The following is a 27453-nucleotide window of genomic DNA, read 5'->3' as shown; positions in this document are numbered from 1 at the left end:
GCAACCCGCGGTCAGGCTGCGGCCATCGGCTCCACCGACTCCAGACAACACTATCCCCATGGAGAGCTTCAGAGAAGCAGCTCTGCCAGGGGCAGCCTCCCAGGGGCGCGTTAAGGGGAGTCAGGGTGACAAAGAACCAAGGGTGGGACAAGCGAGATGGGGAGGACGCGCCTGCTCCTGCCGGTACCTGACGATGTCACATTTCCACTGCTCCCCCTCGGGGCAGAAGCTGCTTACGCCCTCCCGGTACAGGAGGGCTCTCTGCTCTGTCAGCGCCCACACCACGCTGTTTCGGGCTGTGACCTGGGACAGTGGGTATGGACAGTCGACCTTTACGGCTCTGGCACAAGGGCGATCCACACTGAGACCTGCCAGGGAGACAGACAGGAAGCCCCCAAGACACACAGTCAGGACTTTGCACCTCATTTGTATTCTGCTGTTTCCTTCTTCTTCTTCTTTTGGTATTCTGCTATATTCTTGTGTAGCAAGCATTCTGTCTTTTTAAGGTCTAGTTAACAAAAAATAGTTAGGTTGTGCTTAAATAGGGCATGTATTTGAAGTGTTTTCAAATGCTCTCTGAAAACTGAAGAACGACAATTCAGAATCTGCGGGTATCCCAAAGTGGCTTAAGATGTTCCCGAAGAACAAGAAAGCCCAGGGCAGAGCAGCCAGACCCTGAGCCAAGAGCAGCCAGGCCAAGAGCAACACATGCTCTGTGGCTGTGCCCTCAGAGCCTCGGGGAGAGCAGAGCTGGGGCAGCTGTGGATGGCAAGGATCTGAGCCCCCCGCCCTCTGCAGAGCAGCTCCGACGAAGCAGCCACCCTCTCCTGCTCTGGATCTGGTTGGGGGGTTGGTTCCCCACATGAAAGGCGATGTCCCTCACCCAGCAAGGCTATGGCAGGGCCAGAGCTCAGAGTCGCTGACGCCCCATCCAGGACTCCTGCCCCCCACCTCTTTGGAGCCTGTCTGCAGCCCGGAGTTGCCGGGACAGTTGCTAACTCAAACCCCATACTCTGCGGCATCAGCGTGCACTCAGTTCTCAGTGCCCCAGCGTGCTCCCCGACTCCTCACAGAAGCCCCGTGGTCCCACGTTCTCAGCTGTCTCCCTCACCTTCAACCAGGGGGAGTCACCTGCTGGGCTGCTTACACTACACACCGTCAGGCCAGCCCTGGAGCCGAACACGGCTGGTCTGCTACTACTGGTTAAGAGGGTGCCCGTTCCTCAACCCCAGGCCAGAGGCACTCTGTCTCCTCACCAGGAACAAAACTCAAGTGCTCCTGGAAACGGGATATGCATCTGCCTTTCCAGAGCTATTACCACTTGAAGGGAGAGACCAGAATTTGCACGTGGCCAGGAGCTGGCGAGGCTGACCACCAGGGCTCAAGCAGCGGCTTCTAGGAGATGCTGGCCCTCCCACGTGTGAGGAAGAGCCAGGGGTGCAGAGACTTTTGGTCTCAGAGCATCACCCCGGCTGACAGCTCGTAACAGAGATTAAAACAGTTTCCACAAATCAGCAATATTAGATGGTGAGAAGATTGATCTTTACATAAATCCAGTACAACCTCTTGACAGCCAGAAGAGAGCTCCCACCTCACCCCCTTTCCATACGCCGAGAAATCATGTCGCCTTTGGAAAGTTATATCCTATTTTGCTGACATAAACACTCACGCTCATTACAGTTTATTTTTAATAAACAAGTCCCACTGAGTCTCCTCTGGCAGCTGAAGGTTCCCCTCAGGGCAGTTTATTAGGACGAAATGAACTGCTACTTAGATCAAATGATTTTTCTTGTTTCTTCCTGACCCACATGTAAATAAGTATACGGGGACAGGACGATGACCTGGCTGAAAAAAGTCCAGCCATAACCTAAAGGAAAAAATGATTCTAATGTCACTTCCCCGTTATTCTTTCCCCTTAAGATCTGATATTGCAGCACAAGTGACAGGCAATGGTTAGCCGTAAGGAGAGTAAGAGTCTGTTTCTGTATCTCACTGAATAACTCTATTAAGTCTTGCCCTAAACTTGTCCGGGTTGGATGTGAGTCAGTAGCAGGAAACTGCTAATATATTCCAAAGGCAGACTGTCTTCAATTGATTTTTAGCCCCTTCGTCATTGTGATGGCTCTAAGTGTGCCCCTAACAAAGTGAGGGACAGTAGGAAGCAATTACCCCCCCACCCCACAGGAGTTGGAGGACCACCCCCGTTACCTGTCTGCAGGTAAAGATCTCCATTGGTCCTGATGATCCAGGCCGTGTCATCGCTCAGGGCCACAAACACTGCCTGGGGCAGGGCTTCGTACCAGTGCCGCTTCCCCTTGATGGTCACTTTTCCACAAGCAAAAGCTCGGTTTGATTTCTGCTCAATCTTCCAGAGAAGGGCTCCTGTAGAAATAAAAATTCTGTTCCCCATCCAATAACCGCAGAGAATTACTTACACAAAGCACTTCATCCCGGTTGCTGTGGGGGAGAGAGATTTCTACAACCTCTCTCCCCCTTTTGCTTCCACCCCAACTGGGGAAAGAGCCCACAGAGCCAAGGTTTGGTTCCTCGTCACCTCCCACCAGCTGTGTGGCTTCAGGTGTCAAGTCACCTACTGTCTCTCCATGCTGGACTTCTTCCTCTGTACCTACAGGGCTGCTAGGGAAACTGGAGGCGAGAACAGATCGGTGACATGGCACACCGAGCCGGACAGCCCTCAGGCACTCCTGACGTGGACACGTCAGGAGGCACAACTCGTCCCCCATGAGAAGTTGAAAAGTCCTTGGGGGTTCAGACGGGTCACTTCTGGACCAACTGAGGGTTACGATGCACAGACAGGAGGCACGTGAGCAGGGCTGTCCTTTTTTACTCAGAAAGGGACTGTGACAAGCAGATGAAGGGGAGGAAGGAGGGCGGCGTGCTGTGTGCGTGGGGGGGCGCAGGCCGGGCGGCCGCATGTAAGCAGCCACCTGAGAATCACCAAGACCACAGGCTGGACTAGAGGGTCTGAGGTAAGAGCCGAGGTAAGAGGAGAAAAGCCAGACGGCTAAGCTCAAAGCACACCCTGAACACAGTGGGGCGCTGGTGCCCCTGAAGACGCGGACACTGCAGGGCGACTCAGTCAAGAACACCGATCTGGTGAGGACAGAATTCCTATGAGATTGCGAGGGCCAACAGGTTTTGGAAACACAAAGTCATCAACAGAATCAGGACAGAACCAAGGCTTCTAAGCGGCTGGGAAGGTGAACAGAAGTAAACGGCAGAGAAAGAATTAAAGCGCACAATCACGGAACGAGAGTTAAAGACTAGACTGTGATCTCAGCCACTCGCTAAAGGAAAATTATTTTTCAAATAAGCAAAGAGATAAAACAACCTTGAACAAACCGCTATTTTAAATAGTGACAAAGACCAGGAAGAATTCAAGGAAATCCATCAGAAACACAGTAAAATTACGGGGATAAGTCTAAAGTCACAGAGTACATTTTGTCTGACTTCTGCTCGTGTCTTAACAATAAGAAGATACTATGCGGGGTGCCTGGGTGGCTCAGTGGTTGAGTGTCTGTCTTCGGCTCAGGTCATGGTCTCAGGGTCCTGGGTTCAAGCCCAACATCAGGCTCCCTGCTCAGCAGGAAAGCCTGCTTCCCCTCTCCCACTCGCCCTGCTCTGTTCCCTGTCTCACTATGTCTCCCTCTGTCAAATAAAAATAAAATCTCTACAAAAGGGGGGGGGGGAGTTACTAAGAGGCAAATACACAGGAATACTTCTATTCTACCTATGCACCCCCCAGCAGGTGAAGTGGCCAACATTATGACAAACAGATGCGCAAATGATTCTGGACAGGGAAGGGAGGTACAGGCTCAAAGCCTAGCAGAGCATCATTCAGGAAATGTCCGCTCCGGTTCACTAAAAATGGTTAGCCAGACCATGGCTTGCACGAATGAACGCATTTTTCTTTTACATTCAGGGAGATGATCTGGCCAAAGCATACACATCGTTCATTAAAGAAAAAATTTCTAGAAAGGAACCCCAATAATCTATATCCATGTAAGTCTATCTCCATTGGTTCAGTTGCTTTAAAACAACACAAGAAAACAGGAACACGGGCGCCTGTGTGGCTTGGTCAGTAAAGCGTCCAGCTTTTGATTTTGGCTCAGGTCATGATGTCAGGGTTGTGACACTGAGCCCCGTGTTAGGCTTCGTGCTGGGTGTAGAGCCTGCTTAAGATCCTCTCTCTCGGGCGCCTGGGTGGCTCAGTGGGTTAAAGCCTCTGCCTTCAGCCCAGGTCACAATCCTGGGGTCCTGGGATCGAGCACCGCGTCGGGCTCTTTGCTCCGTGGGGAGCCTGTTTCCCCCTCTCTCTCTGCCTGCCTCTCTGACTGCTTGTGATCTCTGTCTGCCATATAAATAAATAAAATCTTTAAAAAAAAAAAAGATCCTCTCTCTCCTTCTCCCTCTGCCCCTCTCCTTCCATAAAAGAAATAGGGACACATTTTTATAAGGTATTCATATGTTAATCTCTCTCCAAAAAAATCCCTCAAAATTCAAGCAGTTTGCATAGCTTATAAAAACATGTTAATGTGTTAACATTGTAATTAATAAAAAAAAACCGAACCAAGATTCAAGATTCAAGCTGAACATCCATTTACTGGATGTTTATTAATCAATGTCAAATGAAGCGACCCCTGTTCTTTGGAGAAAACCCTCAGACGTGCATGCACTGGTCACATGCTGCATGGATGGTGCTGCGGCAGCCCCCCCCCCCCCCCGTGTGCCCGCCCTGTGCCCACCGTGCTTTGGGCCACTATTGGGCCACTACACCGGCAGGAGCAGGGAGGTGGGAGCCGGGGAGGCCAACCTGAGGGGGAGACCGCACCTGCTGGACGGCGTCCTCAAACTTCTGCCAGCGGAGCCCCGCGCCCGGCAGTGCGCTGCAGAACAGGCCGCCTTTGTAGTCCAGGCACCAAATGTACTTCTCGGAGACCGCCAAGCTGAGTATGCCGTAGCCGGGACCGGAGTATCCCATCCAGCTTTCTGCAAACTAACAAGGACAGAGCTGGTGAGTTCCGTAGCAGAGTGCTGAGCCGCGCTGTTGGGCGGTTGTCCATAAGTCACAGGGCGGAGGGTCTCTGAGAAGCCAAGCGGGGGCCTGCTGTCTTTGGACTGTACTGAGAGAAGCGCTCTGCAATGGGGGCTACTGTCCCCCGGGAGAGCCCGCCTGGGTAGCTCCCCGTCAAGTCAGAACACCCTTCCTAATGCGGTCCTGACGTTAAAACAACCTAGTTCTTGCACAACACACAACGCACATGCAAACCCACGTTCTGTGCTTCGGATCCTTGCCGAGGCGCGCAGATGAGCAGCCCTGCCACCGGCTCTGTGCCCTCGCCCTTGGGTTTTAAGCATGGACCCATCATGCGGCTAATGGAAATCTGGCCAAGATACTGAGTCTGGCTGAATTCTATAGACTGATGGTTTGTTGCCATGATTCTTTAAAAAAGAGCTAAATTAAGTCTTTGCAGCTTAACAGTTTTCTAAACTGCAGAAGGAATCAAAGTGCTTGCACCATCACCCAAATATGGAAGTTCGCTGCTTCACAGAGAATGGCACCCGCCCCTTCTCAATCCAGCCCTGCTCCCCATGACGAGTGCCCCACGCCCCTGGCAAATGCCACAAAATCTCTTGGTTTTCCAGCTACTGGATGGGGAGGAGGAAGCAGTCATGAAGGGAGGAAGCAGTCCTCCAAGCACCAGGTCCCCTCTCACCTAGGGGAGGGCTTTTCTAAAGTTCTCGCCCCCAATCTCAACAGCCTGCACGAGACGTCAGCCCGCCCATCAGGCCTCCCACAGCCCTGACTTGGCTGGCCAGCATCGGCCAAGAGTCGTGCTCAGCTGAGACGATCGGCAGGCACGTCTGGGTCTCCCTGGAGATTCTGGGATCCAGACTGGCTATCTGCGCCCGCAGCAGCCAACACCAAACACAGAGCCTGGCAGCCAAAGGCACTCAAGAAATGCTGAGCACAGGCGAGACGGAGTGGAAGGTCTCACCTTCCGGCATTTGTCTCAGAACAAGTAAGCAGGACATGTCTCTGCCGATGCAGGACAGCACAGAGGCGGGGAGTGGGGTCCTGGGCAGCCGTGCCCTTCACTCACTATGTGACCTGTGTGAGCCGTTTCCCTACGACTCCTTCCCTCTGCTGTAAAATGGGGACCACGGCAGCACCTACTTCTTTACCTACTTTTGTTTTGTTCTTGGAGAAGGAAATGAGTTGAACTTACAAAGTGCTTAGCGTGGTGCCTGGCAAGCGGCAAGAGCTTCCCGAACAACGTGTGTCGTTAGCGCTGGGAGAATCTAGTGGTCCGTTTAGGGGAAGCACACGCACGTTCACACTCCTAATCCACACCCCACAATTACTTAGCAGGACAAGTTATAAGACCTGATTAGTCTCGAAACCAAATACACTGAAAAATAATGACTTGCTAAGAAAAGTAAGCATTTTGAAAACAATCTGTTATGTAAATGATCAGGAATTATCATCATTGACTACGTGGGTTGGGTGGACCCCAGGACACCGACCACCCCAAACCCACATACCTGATCTGACTTTAGGAGCCCGGTGTCCTCCGTGCCAGGCTGGCTCAGGTCCTGCAGGGAGCGACTACCACCGAGCTCTGTCACACTCGTCTCCGAGGAAGAGGAAGGCAACCCCTGGGCATAGATGTCCTCCTCGTCACTGGATGTCAACACTGGGTCCCGTGAAGGCTGCTCGAGCCAAGGCTCATGGGTGTGAGCCGCCAAGGCAGAGACTGGGGGTGTCAGCCGCCCTCTCACACTCCCCAAGTCACATCCCGAGGCAACCATTTCCTTCAGGCCCGTGTCACTGTCGGTGACAGTGTGCCAGGGATGTGAGCCGAGGTGGCTGGGGCCCCCCATGCGTGTGAGGAAGCCCTGCTCCTTGCTGGGCTCCTCGGCACAGCCTTCGTCAGCTCTGGTCCCTGGCAGCTGCGGCTCGGCACGGGGGGCCCAGCTGAGGCTGGAAGGCACCGGGGGGGAGTCCAGGAAAGGGGCTTCAGAAAAAGTGCTTTGGGGGTCATCAAGCTCCATATCCCCTGCTTCCCGGGCCTCTGCAGAGCTGTCCTTTTCTCCACAGGGCGACTGTCTGCTATTCAGTCCATCATCTGTGGGACAAGGTTCCTCTCTGAGTTCTGTAACATCACTACCTTCCACAGCTTCCCTCAGCTCCAGGAGTGAAGTCCACGCTCCACTGTGCGACCCTGTGTCTTCTGCACAGTCACATCGTGGGAGTCCAGGTCTGTCGCCATTCCCTTCATGCAGGATGGCAGTGGCGGGCTCAGGCACCTCCAGGACACTGAACGCTTCGGGGTCAATATTTTCCTGCAGGACACCATTCACCTCACTGCTGAGGTTACTCTCCTGGTCAGGAGACTCTGTGCTCAACCGATCCACGATGCTGCCCAAACTTGAGGTCATAGACAGCAGGTCCGTGTTCAAGGACTGGGGACTGTCACCCGGAAACTCATAGCAGGGAGTTGATTCAAGGGAACTGTGGCAGGTGTTCCTGCTTGCACCTTCTAATTTAAAATTTAAAATAAGAATGTTTAAAATGGGGTATGACTCCATATAAATAGTAAGAGACTAAAAAACACAATTTTGGCTCAAGGGAAAAAGTACATTTCAAATGAAGGATATTTAAGTGGTGAGGAATGCATCTCTCAAGTACGAATTATCCCATGCAGAGATGTCTTAAATGGATGCAAACATCAGAGACAGTGATGGGCTCTAGGCCTCGCTCAAGAAATGTTAATGTTGGAAAACAAAGGAAAGGATGGACAGTAGACCAGTTATTTAAAATTATTAACAAGCTTAGCATGTTAATATTAATAATATCTGGTACGTATGTGTAGCTCGAGAGGCCTAACAGGAATGAAGGAGTAAAAAGTTAAACCATTTCTATGTTAAATCCCATGGTCGGTAATCTATCCAACACCAAACGTAAAACGACCCATCTAGACACCAGCATAATCTTCTATTTCTGAGCCTTTCCATCCAGGCTCATAGTGTCTCTTGTCTAATACGTGCTTTACATGGATACATCTAAAATTTTACTTAACTACAGCCCCAGACCCATCAAGCAGGGTGGTAAGTACACAGGTGTGTGTTATTGTATCACTCACACCCCACGAAGGTGCTTTCGGTGTGTGTGGTACTCTTTCTTAACATATGAAATACTTCACGGTAAAACTCCTCCGAGGAAAGAGCACCCATGTCTTCTGAAGCCTTCTCTGCTTCTCACCAAATGGGCAAATGCTCACGCAGGGCAAGGAGCACTCCCCAAAACTGTGCGAGAACGACCCTGCGTAAGGAGTCAGTGTGCGTTTTGTGAAGGACGGTACCTGATCGCTTCTTCCTCTTCTTTTTCACTTTCAGAGGCTTCACGACAAGCTCCTGGTCGAAGTCTTCGGAGCTGATCACGCTGAATCTCTGCGAGGCGGACTGGCCTCCCCTCCCCAGCTCTGGAGCTGCCTGGAGCCCAGAGCCACTGTCGGTGGAGTTGAGCGAGCTGCTCCTGCTCCTGGGCTCGCTGGCCACAGAGCTGGCCACGGAAGAGCCCCTGAGCCTTGTCTCCGAAACCGGGGCCCCCAACGGCTTCTCCCCACGTTGCCCAGGGGCCTGCTCTGCGCATCCCGGTGTCTCCAGACCATCTCGCGCTGAGAAAGAGAGTTGGGGGTCACTGCTGGCTGTCTAAGGAAGTCGACAAGCTCTCATTCAGTCTGCTAACCCTAAATCCCCGCCCGCTAGGCATAGAGAGACTGCTGAAGCGGGAAGGTCGCACATAACAGTCCACAACGGCTCTGTGCTCCGGGGAGCTCACACAATCAGGAAAATGACTCGTCACGGCGATTTTCTATAAATAGCTCATAGGAATGGAACACTACTAAGCATACAGCATTTCTTACACCAATTCAGAAATAACTCCTGAAGAAGACAAATGACCTGTTTCTAAGAAGAGGGCTTAGTGATAGCCCCTACTTAGATCACACCTTAAACATAAAAGAGCTCAAAAGGCACTTGAAAAATATATGCATACCTATATTTCTTGAAATTTAAGAAGAGAAAGGGCATTTTCCATGAGAACAAACGCAAGACAGAGAAGTGCGGCATGAGGATGTGGCAGCAGAGGCTCAAGGCACCCTGCTCTGTACCCACGACCAAGAGCCAGCGAGTTTCTCACCTTCACGGACTCGTCCTTCTCAACACAATAGCACAAGTCGCCATGGCCACCAGGGCTCCAGCCACAGGACCCCGTACACAGGACTATGGACGACTTCACCCACTCAGCCATCCCAATAGCACGTACCCACTACGGGCCCGGCACTGTTCGGGGACCACCAGTCAGACAGGAACTCCTGTCCTCTAATGGGGGTGGCCCCGGGGCAAACTAGGGGCTTCTCTGTGCGAGCTGGGGACGGACACGCAGGGCTCTGCACGGAGCGAAGCCTGGCCAGGGAAGTGACTTGTTAAAGACCACATGAGCCGATGGCAGGTCTCGGTCTAGAGCTGTCCTGTGCAATACAGCAGTCACTGCCATGTGCAGCTATTTAAACTCAAAGTCGAGCACAACGTAAACGCAGCTGCGCTCCCCACACTGCAAGCGCTCGGCAGCCACTGGGGACGGCGCGGACACAGAGCAGCCCCCCGCACTTCCCTCCCGCGAGCCGCCCGCCCTTGACCACACCATGCAGATGCCAGCTCCGCAAACTAAGACTCAGAGCTTAGTCCTGTTCCACAGAGATTGCGGCCTGGGGTGACAGCTACCCTGACCGACCCTCTGACCCAAGACATATCTCACTCCCACCCCACGCCCGCCCCGCCATCTTGTAAGAGGCAGTAAAGTGGGGGCCAAGGTACCCCTTAGGACATTTTCATCTTTTCAAGTCCTAAATATCTGGGTCTGAGAGGCTCTTTGGGATATTTTCCTACTAACCAGACTTTGTATTCTAACATTACAAAAGGACAAAGGCCTTAGTAATGCCTGGGGGCGCAGGGGCTTGCCGCCTGGAGGCCCTTCCCTTGCCTTGCTCCTGCCTTGCTTCCCGCTCTAGAAGGCCCTGGGCTTGCAACTGGCCCACCCACTTGGGTCCAGGCCTTCTATTCCCTCCCCTGCCTCTCCTGCAGTGACTCAGACACCAGCTAGTGCTGGTGAGAGAAGGCAGAGCAAGGATGCCTCCAGGGTCAAGATACCCTAAGCCCGTCGCTCTGACAAAAGGTCCACACTTCTGACCAACGTAGCCAGGCAGGAGAAGCAGAAGCGTCGGCTGCAGCAGCAGTCGGAAGGCGGGGCTCGTGGATTTGGGGCTTGTCATTTACCCACGCCCCCAGTCCTTGGTTTTCTAATCTGAAACGGGACGCCGCGGATTAAGAAACACTCACTCGGGGCTTCTGTGTGCCATATGCTATCTGGGGCCACAAAGCTGAGCTACAAGATCCTCGCAACCAAAAGGTTTACTACTTGGTGAGGGAAGGACATGGTAAGGAAACAGCCCCCCGGCTGCAACAGCGGTAGGAGGAAAGGCCCCGGGAACTCCAGCGAAGACTGGGAGGCCGACTTAACTGAAGCACTCAGGGAAAGTGTCAAAGATACAGGAAGACCTGAACTGAGAGCAGAGGGCAGCCCCGGCTAAAGCAGGCCACGTCAGGGAGGGCACACAGCCAGCACTCAGACCCGCCTGGGGTGCTGGGGACGGGGGTGGTGGCAGGAACCTGGAGCGCTCAGCTGGGGTGGGGGTGCCCTGCACACCACCTGGGACATGGTGGCAACCGGAGCAGTGAGCGAGGAAGGCACGAGGCCGTTCCCAGCCCCGGGGAGAAGGGGGACTGGCTGGGGAAAGGCCGGGGCAGGGCCACCTGCCTCATGTTTCCGGCAGGCTTGTCCTGAGCATCAAACAAGATGCCTGTGAAATTGCTCCGTGAACTCGAGGCTACACATGTGCGGGGCCTCGGGGGCCACACAGATGTCCCCCGCGTGCGGCTCACATCCCCCCAGCAGTGGTGTCTTCGGGACCCGCTGCAATTTCCACAGCCCCAGGCTCGTCTGGAGAATCAGTACCTTCCATGCAGGGCTGTGTTCAGGATTTTATGAGGTCATGATTGTTAAGTGCTCTGAAGTGTCTGGAACACAGTGAGAACAAAGCGAGGGACAGAGAGGAGGAGGGGCTCCCCACATGGCTGCTGTCACCACGGGGACAAGTTCACTGACAAGCCCCAAATACACCAAGTATCATGATGTGTGCACGGGAACATGCTCGCCAGAACCGGGGCTGTGGGACTTAGAACAAGCAGACAGAAGCGCGGAGAACGATCAGTGTCATACGGAAGAATTGCGTGGAGGGTAAAGGACACGTTCCAGAGAACAGATTTCAATGTCCTAAAATCTTGGCAAATCTGTGCTTTGAAGTATCAACCCCACAGGCAGTCTCAGGGTGCCGGTGGCCAGTCACGTGGGTGCTGAGTTCTCCTCACTACTCGTCCAGCCCCCACCTTCCAGACCCATGGAACCACTTCACCAAATGCGAGGCTGTCTGATGTGAGCCTTAAAGTAGATAAGCTTCAAGAAGAGCACTGTAAACCGTATTTTAAGAATCCCAGGAGGGAGGCCTGGGCAGCTCAGTGGGTTAAGCATCTGACTCTTGGTTTCAGCTCAGGTCATGAGCTCAGGGTCGTGAGATTGAGGCCTGGAGTGATGCTCCGCACTCAGTGTGTGGTCTGCTTAAGATTCTCGCCCTCTCCCTTTGCCCCTCCCCCTGCTCTTACACACTCTCTCTCTAAAACAAAACAAAACAAAAAAATCTTAAAAAAAAAAAGAATCATAGGAAACCCTCCAAATACTTCCTTGTTCAGATAAAGCTACAGTTGTTTAACAAAGTAATGCTAATAAGCTTTATCAGTTATAAACTACAATTACGTATACACAGCACATTTTATAACAAATACAAACCTATTGATGCTAATCCTTCAGGTCGGCTTGAAATTCTTATAATGTTCCTATCTCCCTTTAAGAAAAATATTTCATTTTCTGTGCAGGAAACAGACACGATGTCACCTGATCCTTCCAAACCAGCAATTGTGGCCTGTCCAAAAAAAAAAAAAAAAGAAAAGAAAAAGAAAATCACACAACCAGGCAATATTAACGGCTGAAAGCGGTCACAAAGGTGCAGGAGCCCGGAAGAGTCCGATGACACCTGTGCTCTGCCAGGCTCTTTCTGAACCAGCTTAGAAGTGACAAATGCGAGGGGTGCCGGGGTGGCTCAGTGGGTTAAAGTCTCTGCCTTCGGCTCAGGTTATGATCTTAGGGTCCTGGGATCGAGCCCCGCATCGGGCTCTCTGCTCAGCAGGGAGCCTGCTTCCCCCTCTCTGCCTGCCTCTCTGCCTGCTTGTGATCTCTGTCAAATAAATGAATAAAATCTTTTTTAAAAATTTATTTTTTTTAAAGATCTTATTTATTTATTTGACAGACAAAGATCACAAGTAGGCAGAGAGAGAAGTTAATAATCCTGATGAACATCTAGAAGCATGCGATTAGTCTGAAAGCTGCCCATCATGGTGCTGTGTACACTCTGATGGAAGCCACAACATCTGCATGTGGACAGCCCCTTTGTCTCGTGAAGTTAATGCCACCTGTCGCAGAAAGCACTGGGGTAAGGGCTCAGAAGAAAGGAACTGATACAAAGTCACCAAACCTCTCAACCCCACTCACTACTAAGTGTGCATCAAGTTCAAAGAGTACCCAGAGAAAGAAGAAAACTTAAGTTGTCTATAAGTGAAGAATACAGAGATGCCTTTCGAAGTGTTCCTTCAGAAGAGAAACCAACTCAGGGTTAAACAGCAGCTTGGTGGCCCCAGTCCCCCTTGCCCTACCCTCAGGTTCCAGGTGAGGAAGCCATGCCGGGCAGACGACACTTCAGCTTAGAGGCAGAACAGCTAGAAGGTTCTACCAAAACCAAATCTATAACATAATTAGACCCTTACCTGATTTCCTTGCAAAGGAAAAAGTAAAGCATTAGAATTAATGCTGTTTCTTCTACCATTATGAGAGACCGTCCGTAGATAAACATATAAAGACACCAAAGGCGTGGTGCGATCACGCAACTTACCTGGTTGATTGTGTCTAGAAGGTAAATACTATATTCATTCCAACTCAACACCCAGCCTTCTTGAAAGAAACATGAAACAAGCCCCAGGTGTTTCTCAGGTAAGCTGCAACTTCCCCTGTTGGAGGATTCCAGACGTGGGTACAGTTCAAAAGGCTTGACTCCTCCAGCAAAGACATCTTTTAAGATAAACGTGGCTTGAACAGTCCCATGGATGTCCGCCTTCCACAGTCGGAGCCCAGGCCGTGACGCGTACAAGGTCAGATCACTCTGCTTACAAAGTCCTGGTATAAAACAAGCTCCAAATTTCCCAGTGCTGAAATTACAAAAAAAAAAAAAAAAAAGAAGAAGAAGAAGAAGAAGAAGAAACAGATACAAACTGATTTAAAGTGATAACTGTCAGCCCTTGACATCAACTCTAACAAGAATTTTTTGGATAAGCCTAAATAAGATTGATGTTTTTTCAAACCCTCTTCTATGGTTTGCTCTGTTGTTACTACAACGACATGGTCATCTCTGTGCCTCCTCCTCCCTGTAGCCCCTCGGAAGCATGTGCCCCTGAGCCGGCAAGGCAGCCCAGCTCCTGGCAACCGTCATGAGGCTGTGCCCTGGGCTTCGTCTCCACCCTCTGGCTCAATCCTCGCAGCAGTGCCACGAGGCAAACGGTACAGCTCCCGGGTCAGAGAAGAGGAAATGGAGGTGGAAACGGACAATCCAGGTCCAACCATCCTCTCCCTGCTTGGAAGTTCTGTTCATCCTAACCCTGACTGCTGTACTCACTCCAGCATCCCACTGAATGAGCGTCACGCCTATGACCGAGTCTAAACCCGTCACAGGGACCAGCTTCCCCTCCAGTCCACGGGGGTGTCATTTTTTCTATTTTTAAAATTATGAAATACCTAACACAAAATGTAGGTTTTATATAAATAACACATATCATTTTATACCATATATACACACAGGTGCACACACACATGCTTAAAGGCATGTAAAATTATGAAGCCTAACAAATGAAATGCACACCCAGGAGCCCATCCCTCAACTTTGGAAATAAATCATCAGTGACGCAGGTGGTGTTCTCCCACACTCCTAATGTCCCTGCCCCTCCGTTCCCCAGGTGTGATCACCAGACTGAATTTTGCGTTTGCTATTCCCTTGCTTCTACTACTGATAGCTTAGCCACATACCTATATATCCCTAAACGCTACATATCTTAGTATCATCTTCCATTTGCATAAAAAAAGTAATGATGCTATTTGTATACTTTTGCCACTTGCTTTTAATATTGATTAAAGATTTACCTTTACCGACAAAACAGCTATAGCTCATTCTCACTGCTACATAGCATGCCGCATTTTTTTTCACTCACTCCCTTGTTGATGGGCATTTGAATTATTTCTACTTTGCTATTTTAAACAACAATACCAAGAGCATTTCCTCCTAGCACACGGGTGTGTCAGAGTCTGCCCGGGTCTCCTGGAGATGGAACTGCTGCGCTGTCGGGTAGTTGCTGGGTTGCTGAGTTGACTACATTCAGGTTTGAAAGATAATTTCAAACTTTTTTCAATATGATTAATCCAACCTTTGCTCCCACCAGCAGTCTGAATTCTTTTATTCCCCCAAAGGGATTTTTAAGCCATCTCTACACCCAATGTGGGGCTTGAACCCACACCCCACGATCAAGAGTTGCATGCTTCCCCAGCTGAGCCGGCGGAGGGGTTCTCCTGAGTTCTCATGGTCCCACACCTTTGTCCAATCTCGGGCTCCTACCAGAGCTCAGAGTTCAAGAGTTCAAAATGCTTCTGGGACTTGAAGCAGTAGAAATAATAAATAGAAATATTTACTATGTGAACTTTCTGGAGCTCAGTTTCCTTCTGGGGTAATCCTTCCCATCTCAAAGGTTAAAGTGAAGCTTAAGTGAGCCGGTTTAGGAGGGCACAGAAGTGCTGCTGCTGACGTGGTAACCCTCCGGACCGGGCTCCAGGTGCTCCCAGCTGGGATGGGCCCCTGGTCCCACACACAGCCCTGTGCCTCTCTCCTCACCCTCCCTGCACACAGCAGCACATGGGTCCTCCTGAAGGCTGTCTCCAGAGCCCATCTCACATGGTGACACAGAGTTATCTGGACGTTCTCTGCCAGTCAGTCTCTCTCTAGGTCCCTCTGGGTGCAGAGTAACTAAATCCCTCTGGATGAGGCCCAAGGAAAGTACTGAATATCAGATTCAGCTTTGAGACGAAGATTGTTAGATGAACCAAGACTGTTCTAACACTGTCGATCATTCCCAGACAACTCTATAATCGGCCTCGGGTTTGATTACTGCCTTTGGTGGATTTTGTCTGGAAAGATTCTCTAAATAGACCCAAAGGAATTATCACAGGGCAGTCCGTAACCTCTTCCCCTTGCCCTTCCTGTCCAATCGATTTCTGTTTGGTGACCCACTTGTTAAATGTTTTCCTTCTATTTATAGGTCCTCTTAAAAACCTCCTGTCCCTTCCACTTTGATCCGCTCACCTTGGATAACTGCAGCACTCACTTGAACAAACACCGAGGGAGTCCTGCCCCGTGTGAGACCCAGTGCCATGGGCAACGTGAAAGAGAAACGACACGAGAGCCTGGCCCTGGCTGAGAACAGGCGCAGGCAGACGTGTGCGTGGGTAAGAACCAGTGCAAGACCATCTGAGGCTCAAAGGGCCCCATGAGTGGTCCAGACGGGAGGCATCTGACTGGGGCAGGAGAGGACTAGACCAGGGACTATTCCCGGCTGAGGACAGAACGGGCACTGTGGGGGAAGGAGCATGCGAGAGGGTCCTGGCGGGCAGCTGGCTCTCCGGAACTGCTGGAACATGTGATGTGTGGTTGGTGGTGGGGGAGGGAGACTGGGGGGGAGGCGGCTAAGCCGGGGATAACTAGCTAGGGCAGGTGCAGCGCCACCTGCCGGCAGCACGATGGTGCAGCACCTGCTGCAGTCGTTCTGAAGCGGACCCTCAGACCCCAACTTTCAAGGCCCAGGCACTGCAGGACTCTAAAATCATAACTTCATCAACCCACTTTCTTAATTTGATGGAGGTGACTTGCAGAAAAATCACTGATGACTTTAAAAAAATACGTTAATTCCCTTTATAAGTCATATTAACATGAAAGTTGTAGTTTTTTGTTTTGGGACTTTAAAACGATTTTATTTCTTTTTAAAGATTTTATTTATTTATTTGACACAGAGAGAGAGAGAGAGAGAGAGATCACAAGCAGGTAGAGAGGCAGGCAGAGGGAAGAGAGGTGGAAGCAGGCTCCCCGCTGAGCACAGAGCCCAATGCAGGGCTCAATCCCAGGACCCTGAGATCATGACCTGAGCCGAAGGCAGACGCTTAAGCCACTGAGCCACCCAGGTGCCCCTAAACGATTTTATTTTTAAGCACTCTCTACCCCCAGTGTAGGGCTCAAACTCACAACCCTAAGATCAAGAGTCTCGTGCTGTACTGCTGAGCCAGCTGGGAGCCCTGGAAGGAGTGTTTTCTAACGAGCTGTATAATCCGCTGGTACCCCAGACCTGAAATGCTGAGCATGGACAGAGAGCCTGAGGCAAGAGAATGAAAGTCTATGATGGGTGACAAAAGGCTCAGCAGCCAACTGCCCACAGACTACCACATAGGCACGACAGCAGTGGCCCTGTTCCAGAACCTGGTGCTGGCTCTGCTCGGGGGTAGACTCCCCACATCCACATGCACGGATGGCCTTGCGCAGGGGCCCTGAGGACAGGGCCACGGGACACCTAATAGGTAGGGAGAGGGTTCCCACATGAGATAGTGCAACACAGAGCCCGAGGAGAGCAAAGATACAACACATTTGGGGACAGCTGGGGGCTCTGACGTCTTCTGGGAGTAACATGCATTATCTGGTCCGGTCTGAGGAGGCTCACAAACTCCATCCGAAAAGGACGACCCCATCCCCCACACTGCGGTCCCCTGCCTGCAGATGCAGGCTCGGGGTGCCCACGCTCTGCTGCCCGCTGAGAACGCTCCCGCCCTATTCAGGCCACTCTGTCACCCACCAGCAGGCTCCAGGGAGGTCACGACAGGCACCGCCATCTCGTGCTCCGTGCCAGCCAGCGCCAGCCACCCAGCCCATCTCACAAAGCTCTCAGCAGACGTGCTCCCTGCAAAGCGCCCCCTCCTGCGTTCCCTTCTACAAAACCAGCCTCCTGCAAAGCTATCCCCAAGCACGGTGATCCTGTCCCCTCCAGCCCTTTCACCCTCGGCCCCTCTCCTTGAGCAAGACCGTGTGTAGCCACCAGGTCGCTGTATCCAAATGTCTATCTCAGGCCATCTCTCCGGGTAGTCAGCAGCTCTGACACAGTGGCTGGCCCTGTGACACTTCCTCCATGTGGCCTCCGACTTCTCACTCCTCTGACCCCTCCTCACATCCCAGTCTCTGCCGATGCCCAGAACAGAGACAACCGCGCCCCCAAACCATGCTCACACCCGCGGCGAGCTCATCGTCCCAGAGCTTGTCCAGACCGTCCACGTGCTACAGGCTCTGGCCGCACCTGCTTCCTGAGATGCACACCTGCTGCCCTGCCCCTTTGGCTGCCCCCTGGAGGAAGACTATGCCACCTGTCTGCAACAGCCCCTCTGTCCTCTCTGCCAGACTTCTGGAGGCCAGAGCGCCGCCACCCCCTACCCGAGAGCTCAGCCACGGCCTCTGACTCATCTCCCTCCCTCACCCACCAGAGCAAACCTGCAGCTCTGCCCTCCAAGCATTCCTACCACCCTACCCTGGCCTGAGCCCCCGGCTGGCCCCCTGAGCTGCCACTCTTGTCCCCTCCCAAGAGCAGCAAGGGTCACGTGACCTGCCCTGGTCAAAGCCTCTCACGACTGCTGGAGTGCTAGAATAAAGCAGCCCCGCGTAAGGCTCACAAAGCCTACGCGACGGGGTCCTACCCTGGCCCTACCCTACCAAGGCCCACGTGGCCTTGCTGCTCTGCAAACACTCAAACGCTTGGCACACACTGCTTCTGCCTCAAGAGCTTCTCTTCAAAGTCCTGGCTCTTTCTGCCCTTCCTTCAGGAATCTGCTCTGGTCCCTCCTGCGGAAGAGCTGTCCCTCCCTGCCTATCTAGAGCATGCACCCATGTCCCCTGCTCCCTCCTCTGTAGTCCATATCCTGATTACTCCCGAACATTCTAGAACATATTTATTTAATGTTGGTTTCCCCCGTCAGGAATATGAGCCTCCTGAGATGAGAGGTCTTCCCAGGTCACAGCTATCACCTCAGATGGAGAAGGGTGCCCAGAACACAGCAGAGACTCGATGAGGCTTTTTCAATGTCACGTGAAAAACACTGTTCCCCGATGTCAGGGTCTCAGTGTCGCCTGCATCTAACGACCTGTGGGCCTGGAGATGTCAGTCCTCACGATGACTCCTGCTTGACTACTACCTAACAGGCACCTCCAGCTCAATAATGCCCCCAACCGAATGGCTGTCCAGACCTCAAACCCGGGCTCGCCCTGTGTTTCCACCACAGCAGCTGCCGCAGCCACTGGCACGAAACCTTCTCTTCTTTCCTTCCCCTTGCCCACATCCAATCCATTACCCTGCCCCAGGGAAAGCATTATCCTGCTTTATCCTGCATTATCCTAATTGCAGCTCCCTGCATCGCCCGGTCTCCTGACGGCCACCGCCAGGGCCAGCCCCCACGCCCGCTCCCAGGACTCCCACAGCACCCTCCTCTCCCGCTCCTGCCCATCTCCAGTCGAGTCTCCACGCAGAACTGGGTGAGCTCTGAAACAGCGCTCACGTGGCCATTCTCCTGCCTACAGCACTTAAGAGCCTTTGGTTATGCCTAGGATAAGCTGGGCAACAGCCAGCCAGCGTGGTGCTCTAGCCCTGCCCCTAAGCTGGCTCCGGCCCTCCTTTCCAATCTCATCTTCTTTCTCTCTTTATTTTTTTTTTTTTAAGATTTTATTTATTTATTTGACAGAGAGAGACACAGTGAGAAAGAGAACACGAGCAGGGGCAGGGACAGAGGGAGAAGCAGACTTCCCACTGAGCAGGCAGCCCGATGTGGGACTCGATCTCAGGACCCTGGGATCATGACCTGAGCTGAAGGCAGACGCTTAACCGACTGAGGCACCCAGGCACCCCTCCAACCTCATTTTCTACCAGTGCACCCAACCCACTGCTCCCTGGTCACCCGGCCCCCTCTGGCTCCCCGAATGCTGAAGCCCTGGCTGAATCCGCTGCCTTGGCATTCGCTGTTTCCTGAGACCAGAATTCTCCTCCAGCAGCTCTTCCCATGCCTGAGGCTTCTGCTCAAATATCACTTCCCCACAGAAGTCTTTCCAGTCTATTCTAAGAGAGCGTGCCCGCTCCCCCCCGCCAGGCTTCACCCCAACTGCCTTCTCTGCAGCACACACTGCCGCCTACACAGCTATTCTGCTTGGGGGCAGAGCCCTGTCCCTTGCCCACCTGCCCACCGCATACTACTGCCCCACACGTGCTGGATGACACACGGCTTCCAGGGGGCAGACTCGCCAGATGCCCCTTCTGAACCACAAGCTCAAATACATGCATCAGAAAAACAATCTTTAAGACACAGGGATGACCAACTTTTCCATTTATTCTGTGTTAGCCCCACTCCTCTAGGGCTCAGTGAAACAGACCTCCCAGGAAGAAAGGGGAGACATTTGTTTGCATCCGCAGCCTGGAACAGTGCCCAGCATAGGCCAAAAGACTCGATCACACATGTGCACCAGGAGGGGCTTCTGGAAACTTGCTTAGGTTTCCACACTGGAGGCTGGAAGACTAGGTTTTAAGAGAAGAACTATTGGCTGCTCCCCGTGAAAAGGAACTGGTTTTCCTACCTCTCTATCCTGCACTACCCTTCCAAAAAGAGTGTAGTGAGACACTGACGCCAAGTCAGAACAAAGCATCAGGCAGAAGAGGGAGACAGCGGCAGAGGGAAAGACAAGATGAAGACGTGCAGAACCCCTAAGCCAGAACTCCAAATTCCACTGTGTTTTCCAGGGGCCAACCGGGAGACTACTGCTATAAAAAGGCTAAATTGTTGATGGATTGAGGGGGTATTCAGCATGGAAAACAGAAGCCAAAGGGAAGCTTGACCAGGTCTTTTAATAGCTAAGGGCTGCCACACTCCGCCCATGTGACCTCCCCGTCTCCGGGCCATCCATCACCCGCCTGGCTGTCACCACCAGCTTCCATGGGCCCTCCCTCCCTCGCGCAGCCAACGCGCATCCCACTGTCAGCCTGTTCACCCCACTCCCCAGCCCACCTGCCACCAGCCCCTCTGATCCTCTCCAGGCAACAGTGCCCTTTTACCAGGAGCTTCTCCAAATCCCGCTGCCAATCCACAAGCTGCCGGCGCCCATCGGCTCTTCCTGCCCCCACGTGGCTCTTGCCCCTCTCTCTCAGGATGAGGGGGTGGCCTCACCACTCTACCCAGCCCCTCCTCACTGGCCCCACCCCCAGGTAAACTGGGGCCCAGGGCTCTACACGTGTTTCTGGCAGGGAGACCCCCCATGCACTCCTGCTGCCTCTTCCCGCATGGCGGAGAGGCGACTGGACTCGGCCTACCCCTTCTCTTGCTGTCCTTCCGGGTGGCAGGTCACCGGGGGACAATCTCTCAGCCGGGAAGCCTCCCACTCTTCTTGTCCAGTTCCACTGCTCCCTGCCCACTCCTTCAGGGAGTCCGCCTGCCGCTCCAGGCTGGGGAGAAGTTTCCCAGCACCCCGCACGCTGCTCCACAGCACGTAACACAACAATTAACTTTCCTGCTGAGTTTATTAAGTTTTCATGATGGTGGGCTCCTATCTACCTTGTCTGCCTCTTATCCCGAAGCCTGGCCCAGCCCACACGGTGCAGCGGGGCCTTGACCCTTGACTGGGACTGTGGGAGGGGGGCACCTGCACAGGAGTGGACCCAAAGCAGACCACATTGGAGACTCCCCCAGATCCTGGCACTCAAGGCAGGAAGGCCACGCCTGCACGTTCTCCCAGAAGAACAAGAGGGATGCGTTGTTCCTGTTTGATGCTGGGACAAGGTGCCCTAGGCCGGTTAGGGACCCACTGGGCACCCCAGGCTTAGAGCAGCTGTGGGCTTGCAGATGGCAAACAGGAAACCTAGGAAAACTTAAAGCCCCTCTGTAACCACCAGGCTGGGGCACTTGCGATGCCCACCTTTTCCTTGGTTGTGTTCCAATCTGCTTGACAGACTTTTCTTCCATGTGAAAAAGCAGGCTTCTTTGTAGTGTAGACACGAGCAGCACTTTCTGGCTATAATCCAGCTGCACGATGGAAGACGGCTCCTCCAACACCAGATGCGAGTTACACACGCCCTGTGAGAGAGTCCAGTTAAAGCCAACTCAGTGCAGAGTTCAAGCAACCCGACTTCCTCTGTAACGGGAAACATCCTTCTGTTGTTTGTATTCAGGTCAGTTTATACCTTAAAACGTATGTGGCTAAGTCTCAACAGATTCAGTGTCAACCCACTGTGATAAAATTGTTTGGAAAAGTTCTTACTAATGAGAAAACAACATTAACAACCTTTCTCAGCCTATATCAAGTTTGGCAGGAAACATGAAGAATACTATGTAATTTCTTTTAAAACATTCTCGGGAGGCAGTTCAAAGAAGAGTCCATAGGAAATATGTTACACCATCACTATTATTTATTCTAATCAAACACAATGGGACTTTCTATAAAATTATTGTGGCAACTATCACCTAAGGTCACATTACACCCTTCCCCCACAAAGAGTTCAAGGCAATTTTGGGGACATTATATCCATGCCAACTGAAAGGGTCAGAAAAAAACAAGAAAGAAATTCAAACAGCTTTAAATATATTGAAGAACAAAGGTAAACTCCAGAAGGCATTTTACTGCCGGCACAAACTCTATTTCTTGGTGTCAAAAATCTGCTTCTACAAGTTACTCTTCTCCCAAACCTGTTTCTTCAGTTGTTTAAGAAATCCTGATGCTCTCTCACAAACCTCTTGGGGGTAGGAGGAAGAGCAGCAATCAGATTTACTGGTAAAATTTACATACAGTAAAACTGACCCTTTTTAGATAGATGGTTGTATGGATTTTGAAAAATGCATACAGTTATACAATCACCAACACAGTGAAGATAGAGAAATTCTCTTTACCCCCAAACATCAAGTACTTTTAAAGCAGATTTTCCTCCCACGTTTGTAGTTATGTAAACTGTAGCTTTTCAGTTTTAGACTTAGCTTATAATGAACTAAATTTATTCTATGAATTTTGCAAAAACACTCAACCTCCCATATCTTTTTTTTTTTTTTTTTGGCAAATCTCTTTATACTTGTATTTAAAACAACAACAACTATCAGAACCTCAATAAAGGTGGGAAGTAAGTTCCCAGCACGCTAAGGACATTGTTTTCTACATGTGGCTTTCTCTCCGTTTTGTGAAATGCAGGCTTGGGAGCGGTGCGGGCCTGGCGCTGCCTGCAGGCCCGAGCAGAAGGAAGGAACAACACAGGGGCTCCTAATAACCTCAATGCTTTCCTGCACAACAGTGGTTCTCCAAGCGGGCTCCGCAGTCCTTTCCACAGGGTCTGCAAGGCCCAGACTATTTTCGTTATAATACTAGATTGCATCTGCCTTTTTCACTGAGCGGACATTGGCAATGACACAAAAGCCATGGAGGGGAGAGCAGGGCACTGAATGCCACTAATCGTCACTGTGTCCTCTGCCACCACTCATGGGAAAAAATGTGCATTTCACTGAAGATGGTCTTTGATGCAGAACATTTATAATTTCATTAAATCCTGGCTCTTGGGGAGACACAGTTTAGAATCTTGTGTGATAAAATGGGGCAGGCACGCCCAGTCCTGCTGCTGCACACTGAGGTACTCTGGTTCTCAAGGAAAAGCACTTGACTGTTAGAGCTGGGAGCGCAACCAGCTGCCTTCCCCACCAACCCCCGCCCCAGAATGCCATTTTTCTTGACATACTATAATTACTCAAACATGGGTATTTGGCAGACATTTTCTCTGATGGAACAAAGTGGCCTTGTCACTTTAGTGAAAACAATTGTGTTTGTTGCTGATAATAAATTTCAAGTTCTCAAATTAGGCTTAGAATTGAAAGCTTGTAACAACCCTTGTGAACTTGGGCAGTTCTATAGCCTTTTCTGATCAGAATGATGGTATTATTGACAAAAACACATTCTTTGATATTATATAATTAAATTTCAACATTTGGAAAGATCTGCATCATTCAGTAAGATCAATATTTTCCAAGTGACCAACACATGATATTACAAAATCACACAGGGATCAAAGAGCCACTCAAAGTGCCAGGCAGGCTGCTGGATTTCGCTGTAAGAGGACAAAAAAAATCCATCCACACAGTTTCAGCTTCCCAGTTACAACTGACCTTAGGGAAACCACCATCCATCAGTTGGGGATAAGATTCACGAAGAATATCCACAATTCTCTAAAAAGGCTCGTACAATACTGTCCTGTTTCTAACTACAGGTCTGTAAGAGGCCAGATCTTCTTCATACGCTCCAACCAAAACAATGTATTGCAAATGCAGCTGTCCTCCGCCAAGCCGGCCGTTAGAGAGATTTGCAAAAATGTAAAGTACTGTCTTTCTTATCACTTGTTTTGAAATAGTTATTTTCATAAAAGTTATTTCTAGTGATAGGTTTATTTTTTCAAAATAAAATTAATAAGGGCGCCTGGGTGGCTCAGTGGGTTAAAGCGTCTGCCTTCGGCTCAAGTCATGACCTCAGGGCCCTGGGATCTAGCCCCATGTCGGCCTCTCTGCTCATTGGGAGGCCTGCTTCCCTTCCTCTCTCTCTGCCTGCCTCTCTGCCTACTTCTGATCTCTCTCTGTCAAATAAATGAATAAAATCTTAAAAAAAAAAAAAAAAAAGAGTGTAGGGGCCTCCTGAGACCAAACACTTTGAGAACTTCCGCTAGACATAACTTATAATAGGACAGTCGTGGATCGGAGGGACTAAAAGCTACTCAGGGGCGCCTGGGTGGCTTAGTTGTTAAGCGTTTGCCTTGGGCTCAGGTCATGATTTCAGGGTCCTGGGATCGAGCCCCACATTGGGCTCCCTGCTCAGCAGGAAGCCTGCTTCTCCCTCTCCCACTCCCCCTGCTTGTGTTCCCTCTCTTGTTGTCTTTGTCAAATAAATAAATAAATAAAATCTTAAAAAAAAAAAAAAAAGCAACTTGGCTAGTAATTCCGGAATTCCTGCTATGCATGAGGAATGAAGGCTACGCGTCAGGAAAGGAAAGGCTGGTACCAAGGTGTTCAGTGCAGCTGGGCAGACATGTGACCCAGCGAAGCACAGGCCTGCACAGAGGCACACGAGCGGTGGAAAAGATGCGGGCTTCAGAGCAGAACCTGTTTGAAGCTGAGCTCTACCAGGTGTTGGCCTGTGACCCCGGGCTAGTGACAGGGTCACCGAACCTTGGGTTCTTCATCTACTGACAGGGAAGTGCACACGCAGCTCAGGGCAGCGTTGTGAGGATTAAACAGGACAACAAACATGAGGATGGTGGCTGGGCACTGGACTGCCACCAAGCCTCCTCGTCCTCGGCCCACTCCCTCCCACACGAGAGAAGGCTTGGTGGGGGCCAGCTCTCCGCCCCCTGAACGCACTGACCTCTGTCCACAGTTATGATTATGAAAGGCTTCGCATGGCTCCTACAAACCCTTCAAGGAGAGAAGAGTGACAGCGGCTTCCGTTCGAAGGAGCAGCAGGAGACAACAGGAGAATGGACACCATGAGGGAAGGGGCCAGTGCAAGCAGGGGCCAACCCTTTAGTCACAGCAGAAGCAGCTTAGAAAACGTTAGAGAAGTCCTTGAGGGAAACTGTTACAAACAATAATGAGATTATAAAGGGACAAATGATTGGGAATACAAACGGACTGGCTACAAGATGATTATGGATATAATTTCCCCAAATAGAAGAAGGCCAAAAATATTTCTGGAAATAATCATACCTGGTCTAGATCCAGAGAAGAATAGACAATTTTCCCTTTGTCATCACCAGAGAACAATTTCATTCCATTGGGGCTCCAAGCCAGCGCGGTGATGCTATTTCTGTGAATACCGGTGACATCAAATCTCCGAAGCTGGGAACGAGCGACAGACACGTGCACAGGGAGAGAAAGGGGTGGGCACTGTGAGATACGCTCTGTGGGCACAGGGGTACAGAGTCCCTCCTGCTCCTGGAGGAGCTGGTCTCCCCAACCTGGTTTTCCAGGCAAAACCCTGCACAAGGAACCCTCTGGTTAGTTGCCTTGAAAGCGGACAGAGGGCAGCCGGAGAACGTTAGGCACAATCTAAATTACCCAAACGTGCTTTCTGCCAAGTGTCCTCCCAAGAACCAAAATATTATTGAGTATTAAGAGCATAGGGTGGGGCGCCTGGGTGGCTCAGTGGGTTAAGCAACTGCCTTCGGCTCAGGTCATGATCCTGGAGTCCTGGGATCAAGTCCCACATCGGACTCCCTTCTCAGCAGGGACTCTGCTTCTCCTGCTGATCTCTCTCCTCTCATGCTTGCTCTCTCTCTCTCTCTCAAATAAATAAATAAAATCATAAAAAAAATTATTAAAAAAAAAAAGAGCATAGGGTGAAATTTTTCTGAGCATGTATCTTCTGAGCGGGTGAGGCTTTCTCCTGTGAAAATCCGCAAGGAATGTGCCAAGAAGGTAAGACATGCCAGGGAGACTACCACTTACTTGTTTGTTTCTCCCTGGCAGCGAGGACACAAGCTGAAAGACAGCAACCCTCCCAGAGGCGGTGCCTGCAGCCACGAGGTCATCGAAGCAGCTCAGCAGCTTCACCACCGTGATGGGTTCCGTTTTCCCCTAAAAGAGCAAACATTCAAGACAAGGCCAGCTTCCAGAGGGGAAACATTACCCCTGGAGGCGGAAGCCCGGCATCAGGCTGCGGCCTCTGCAAAGCCCTGACTGAAAATGCATGCAATCCAGGAAAATAATTACATCTGTTAGACCCTCTTTTTTCTTTCTAGGTCTCTCATCTTGAAATGATGAAATAAAAAACCATTTCTAATAAAGGAAATGCTCATCAATCAAGTGAGAATATTCTAAGCTATCAAGGCGAGCATGCTAAGACGCTTGGAGAGCTCGTCCAGAACGGGAGTCTGGAGTAAGAAGAGCTCCCCCAGACCCCAACTCTCTTTCTTCTCTCTCAACTCAGACATGCCACTCCAGCACCGCAGTCCGCGGTCTCTGTGCCACCCACGCGTGCCACGAGGACAAGGAGATGATGCATCTGAAAGCACTTTGTAAATGGGTTTGTTCTTAGATCAGTAATCAAATAACACCAACCCAAGCTTCATACATTGGCCTATTAAAAAAATAAAGATTGTTATTTTTTAAAAGATTTTATTTATTTATTTGACAGAGATCATAAGTAGGCAGAGAGGCAGGCAGAGAGAGGGGGAAGCAGGCTCCCCGCTGAGCAGAGAGCCCGATGCGGGGCTCGATCCCAGGACCCTGAGATCATGACCTGAGCTGAAGACAGAGGCTTAACCCACTGAGCCACCCAGGAGCCCCACTGGCCTATTAAAAAATAAAAAGCACATGTACTGCGGTGCCTGGGGGACTTAGTCAGTTGGGCATCTGCCTTTGGCTCAGGTGATGGTCTCAGGGTCCTGCGATCAGCTCCGAGTCAGGCTCCCTGCTCAGCAAGGGGCTTGCTTCTCCCTCTCCCTGCCCCCTGCTCATGCGCACGCTCTCTCTCTCTCTAATAAATAAAATCTTAAAAAAAAAAAAAAGAAAGAAAGAAGAGAAGAGAAAAAGCACATGCACAAGCATGGCACACAGAAACTCAGGCTTCCAGACCATTGAGTGAAACTGGTCATTCAGAAAAACCACACCACCACTTGGCCTTGCTGAGACAGACGGCGAGATCTGCACTGAACTACCGTGATCACCACATTCTGCTGCAGTAACTTAGACGGTAAGCGGTCTGTCAAGGGCAGAAGCACACCCTCCACACTCAGGAGACTGAGTCAGCTGCTGCGGTGACAGAAAGTAAAGTAGGTCGCAGGCTCACGCAGCTGGTGGCGGTGAGCATGTACAGCCCGCAGGGGCGGCGATGACAGCGGTGACCACACACACTTCCGTCCAGCCCCGCAGCTCTCAGGGCGCTCTCCCGGGCTATAAAGATGCCTGGTGAGAGCCTGACGGAGGTAAGGGACTTGGATCTTAAGCTAGAGGAAGGCAAAGGGGAGCCCTGGAAGATTCCTGCCTTTGCCCTGTGTCCATCCCATGGGTTTCTGGTCAGC

At 51.2% G+C, this 27453-nt stretch overlaps 1 protein-coding gene across 1 annotated transcript in view; it reads right to left on the bottom strand.

The window, feature by feature from the left end:
* The window catches only part of TECPR2 (tectonin beta-propeller repeat containing 2), a 97322-nt gene that overhangs the window by 42359 nt on the left and 27510 nt on the right, over positions 1–27453 (bottom strand). Inside the window, 11 exon segments of the mRNA XM_045073976.1 lie at positions 188–368; positions 2209–2382; positions 4835–4852; positions 4855–5017; positions 6568–7565; positions 8388–8702; positions 11990–12122; positions 13146–13458; positions 21330–21487; positions 25139–25270; positions 25880–26008. Of these exon segments, the coding sequence (XP_044929911.1) occupies positions 188–368; positions 2209–2382; positions 4835–4852; positions 4855–5017; positions 6568–7565; positions 8388–8702; positions 11990–12122; positions 13146–13458; positions 21330–21487; positions 25139–25270; positions 25880–26008 (2714 nt within the window).

The sequence above is a fragment of the Mustela putorius genome, unplaced genomic scaffold, assembly GCF_011764305.1.
Source record: "Mustela putorius furo isolate JIRA1106 unplaced genomic scaffold, ASM1176430v1.1 tig00000129_pilon_pilon_pilon, whole genome shotgun sequence".
Lineage (NCBI taxonomy): Eukaryota > Metazoa > Chordata > Mammalia > Carnivora > Mustelidae > Mustela > Mustela putorius.
This window is presented reverse-complemented; position numbering and strand designations above follow the sequence as displayed.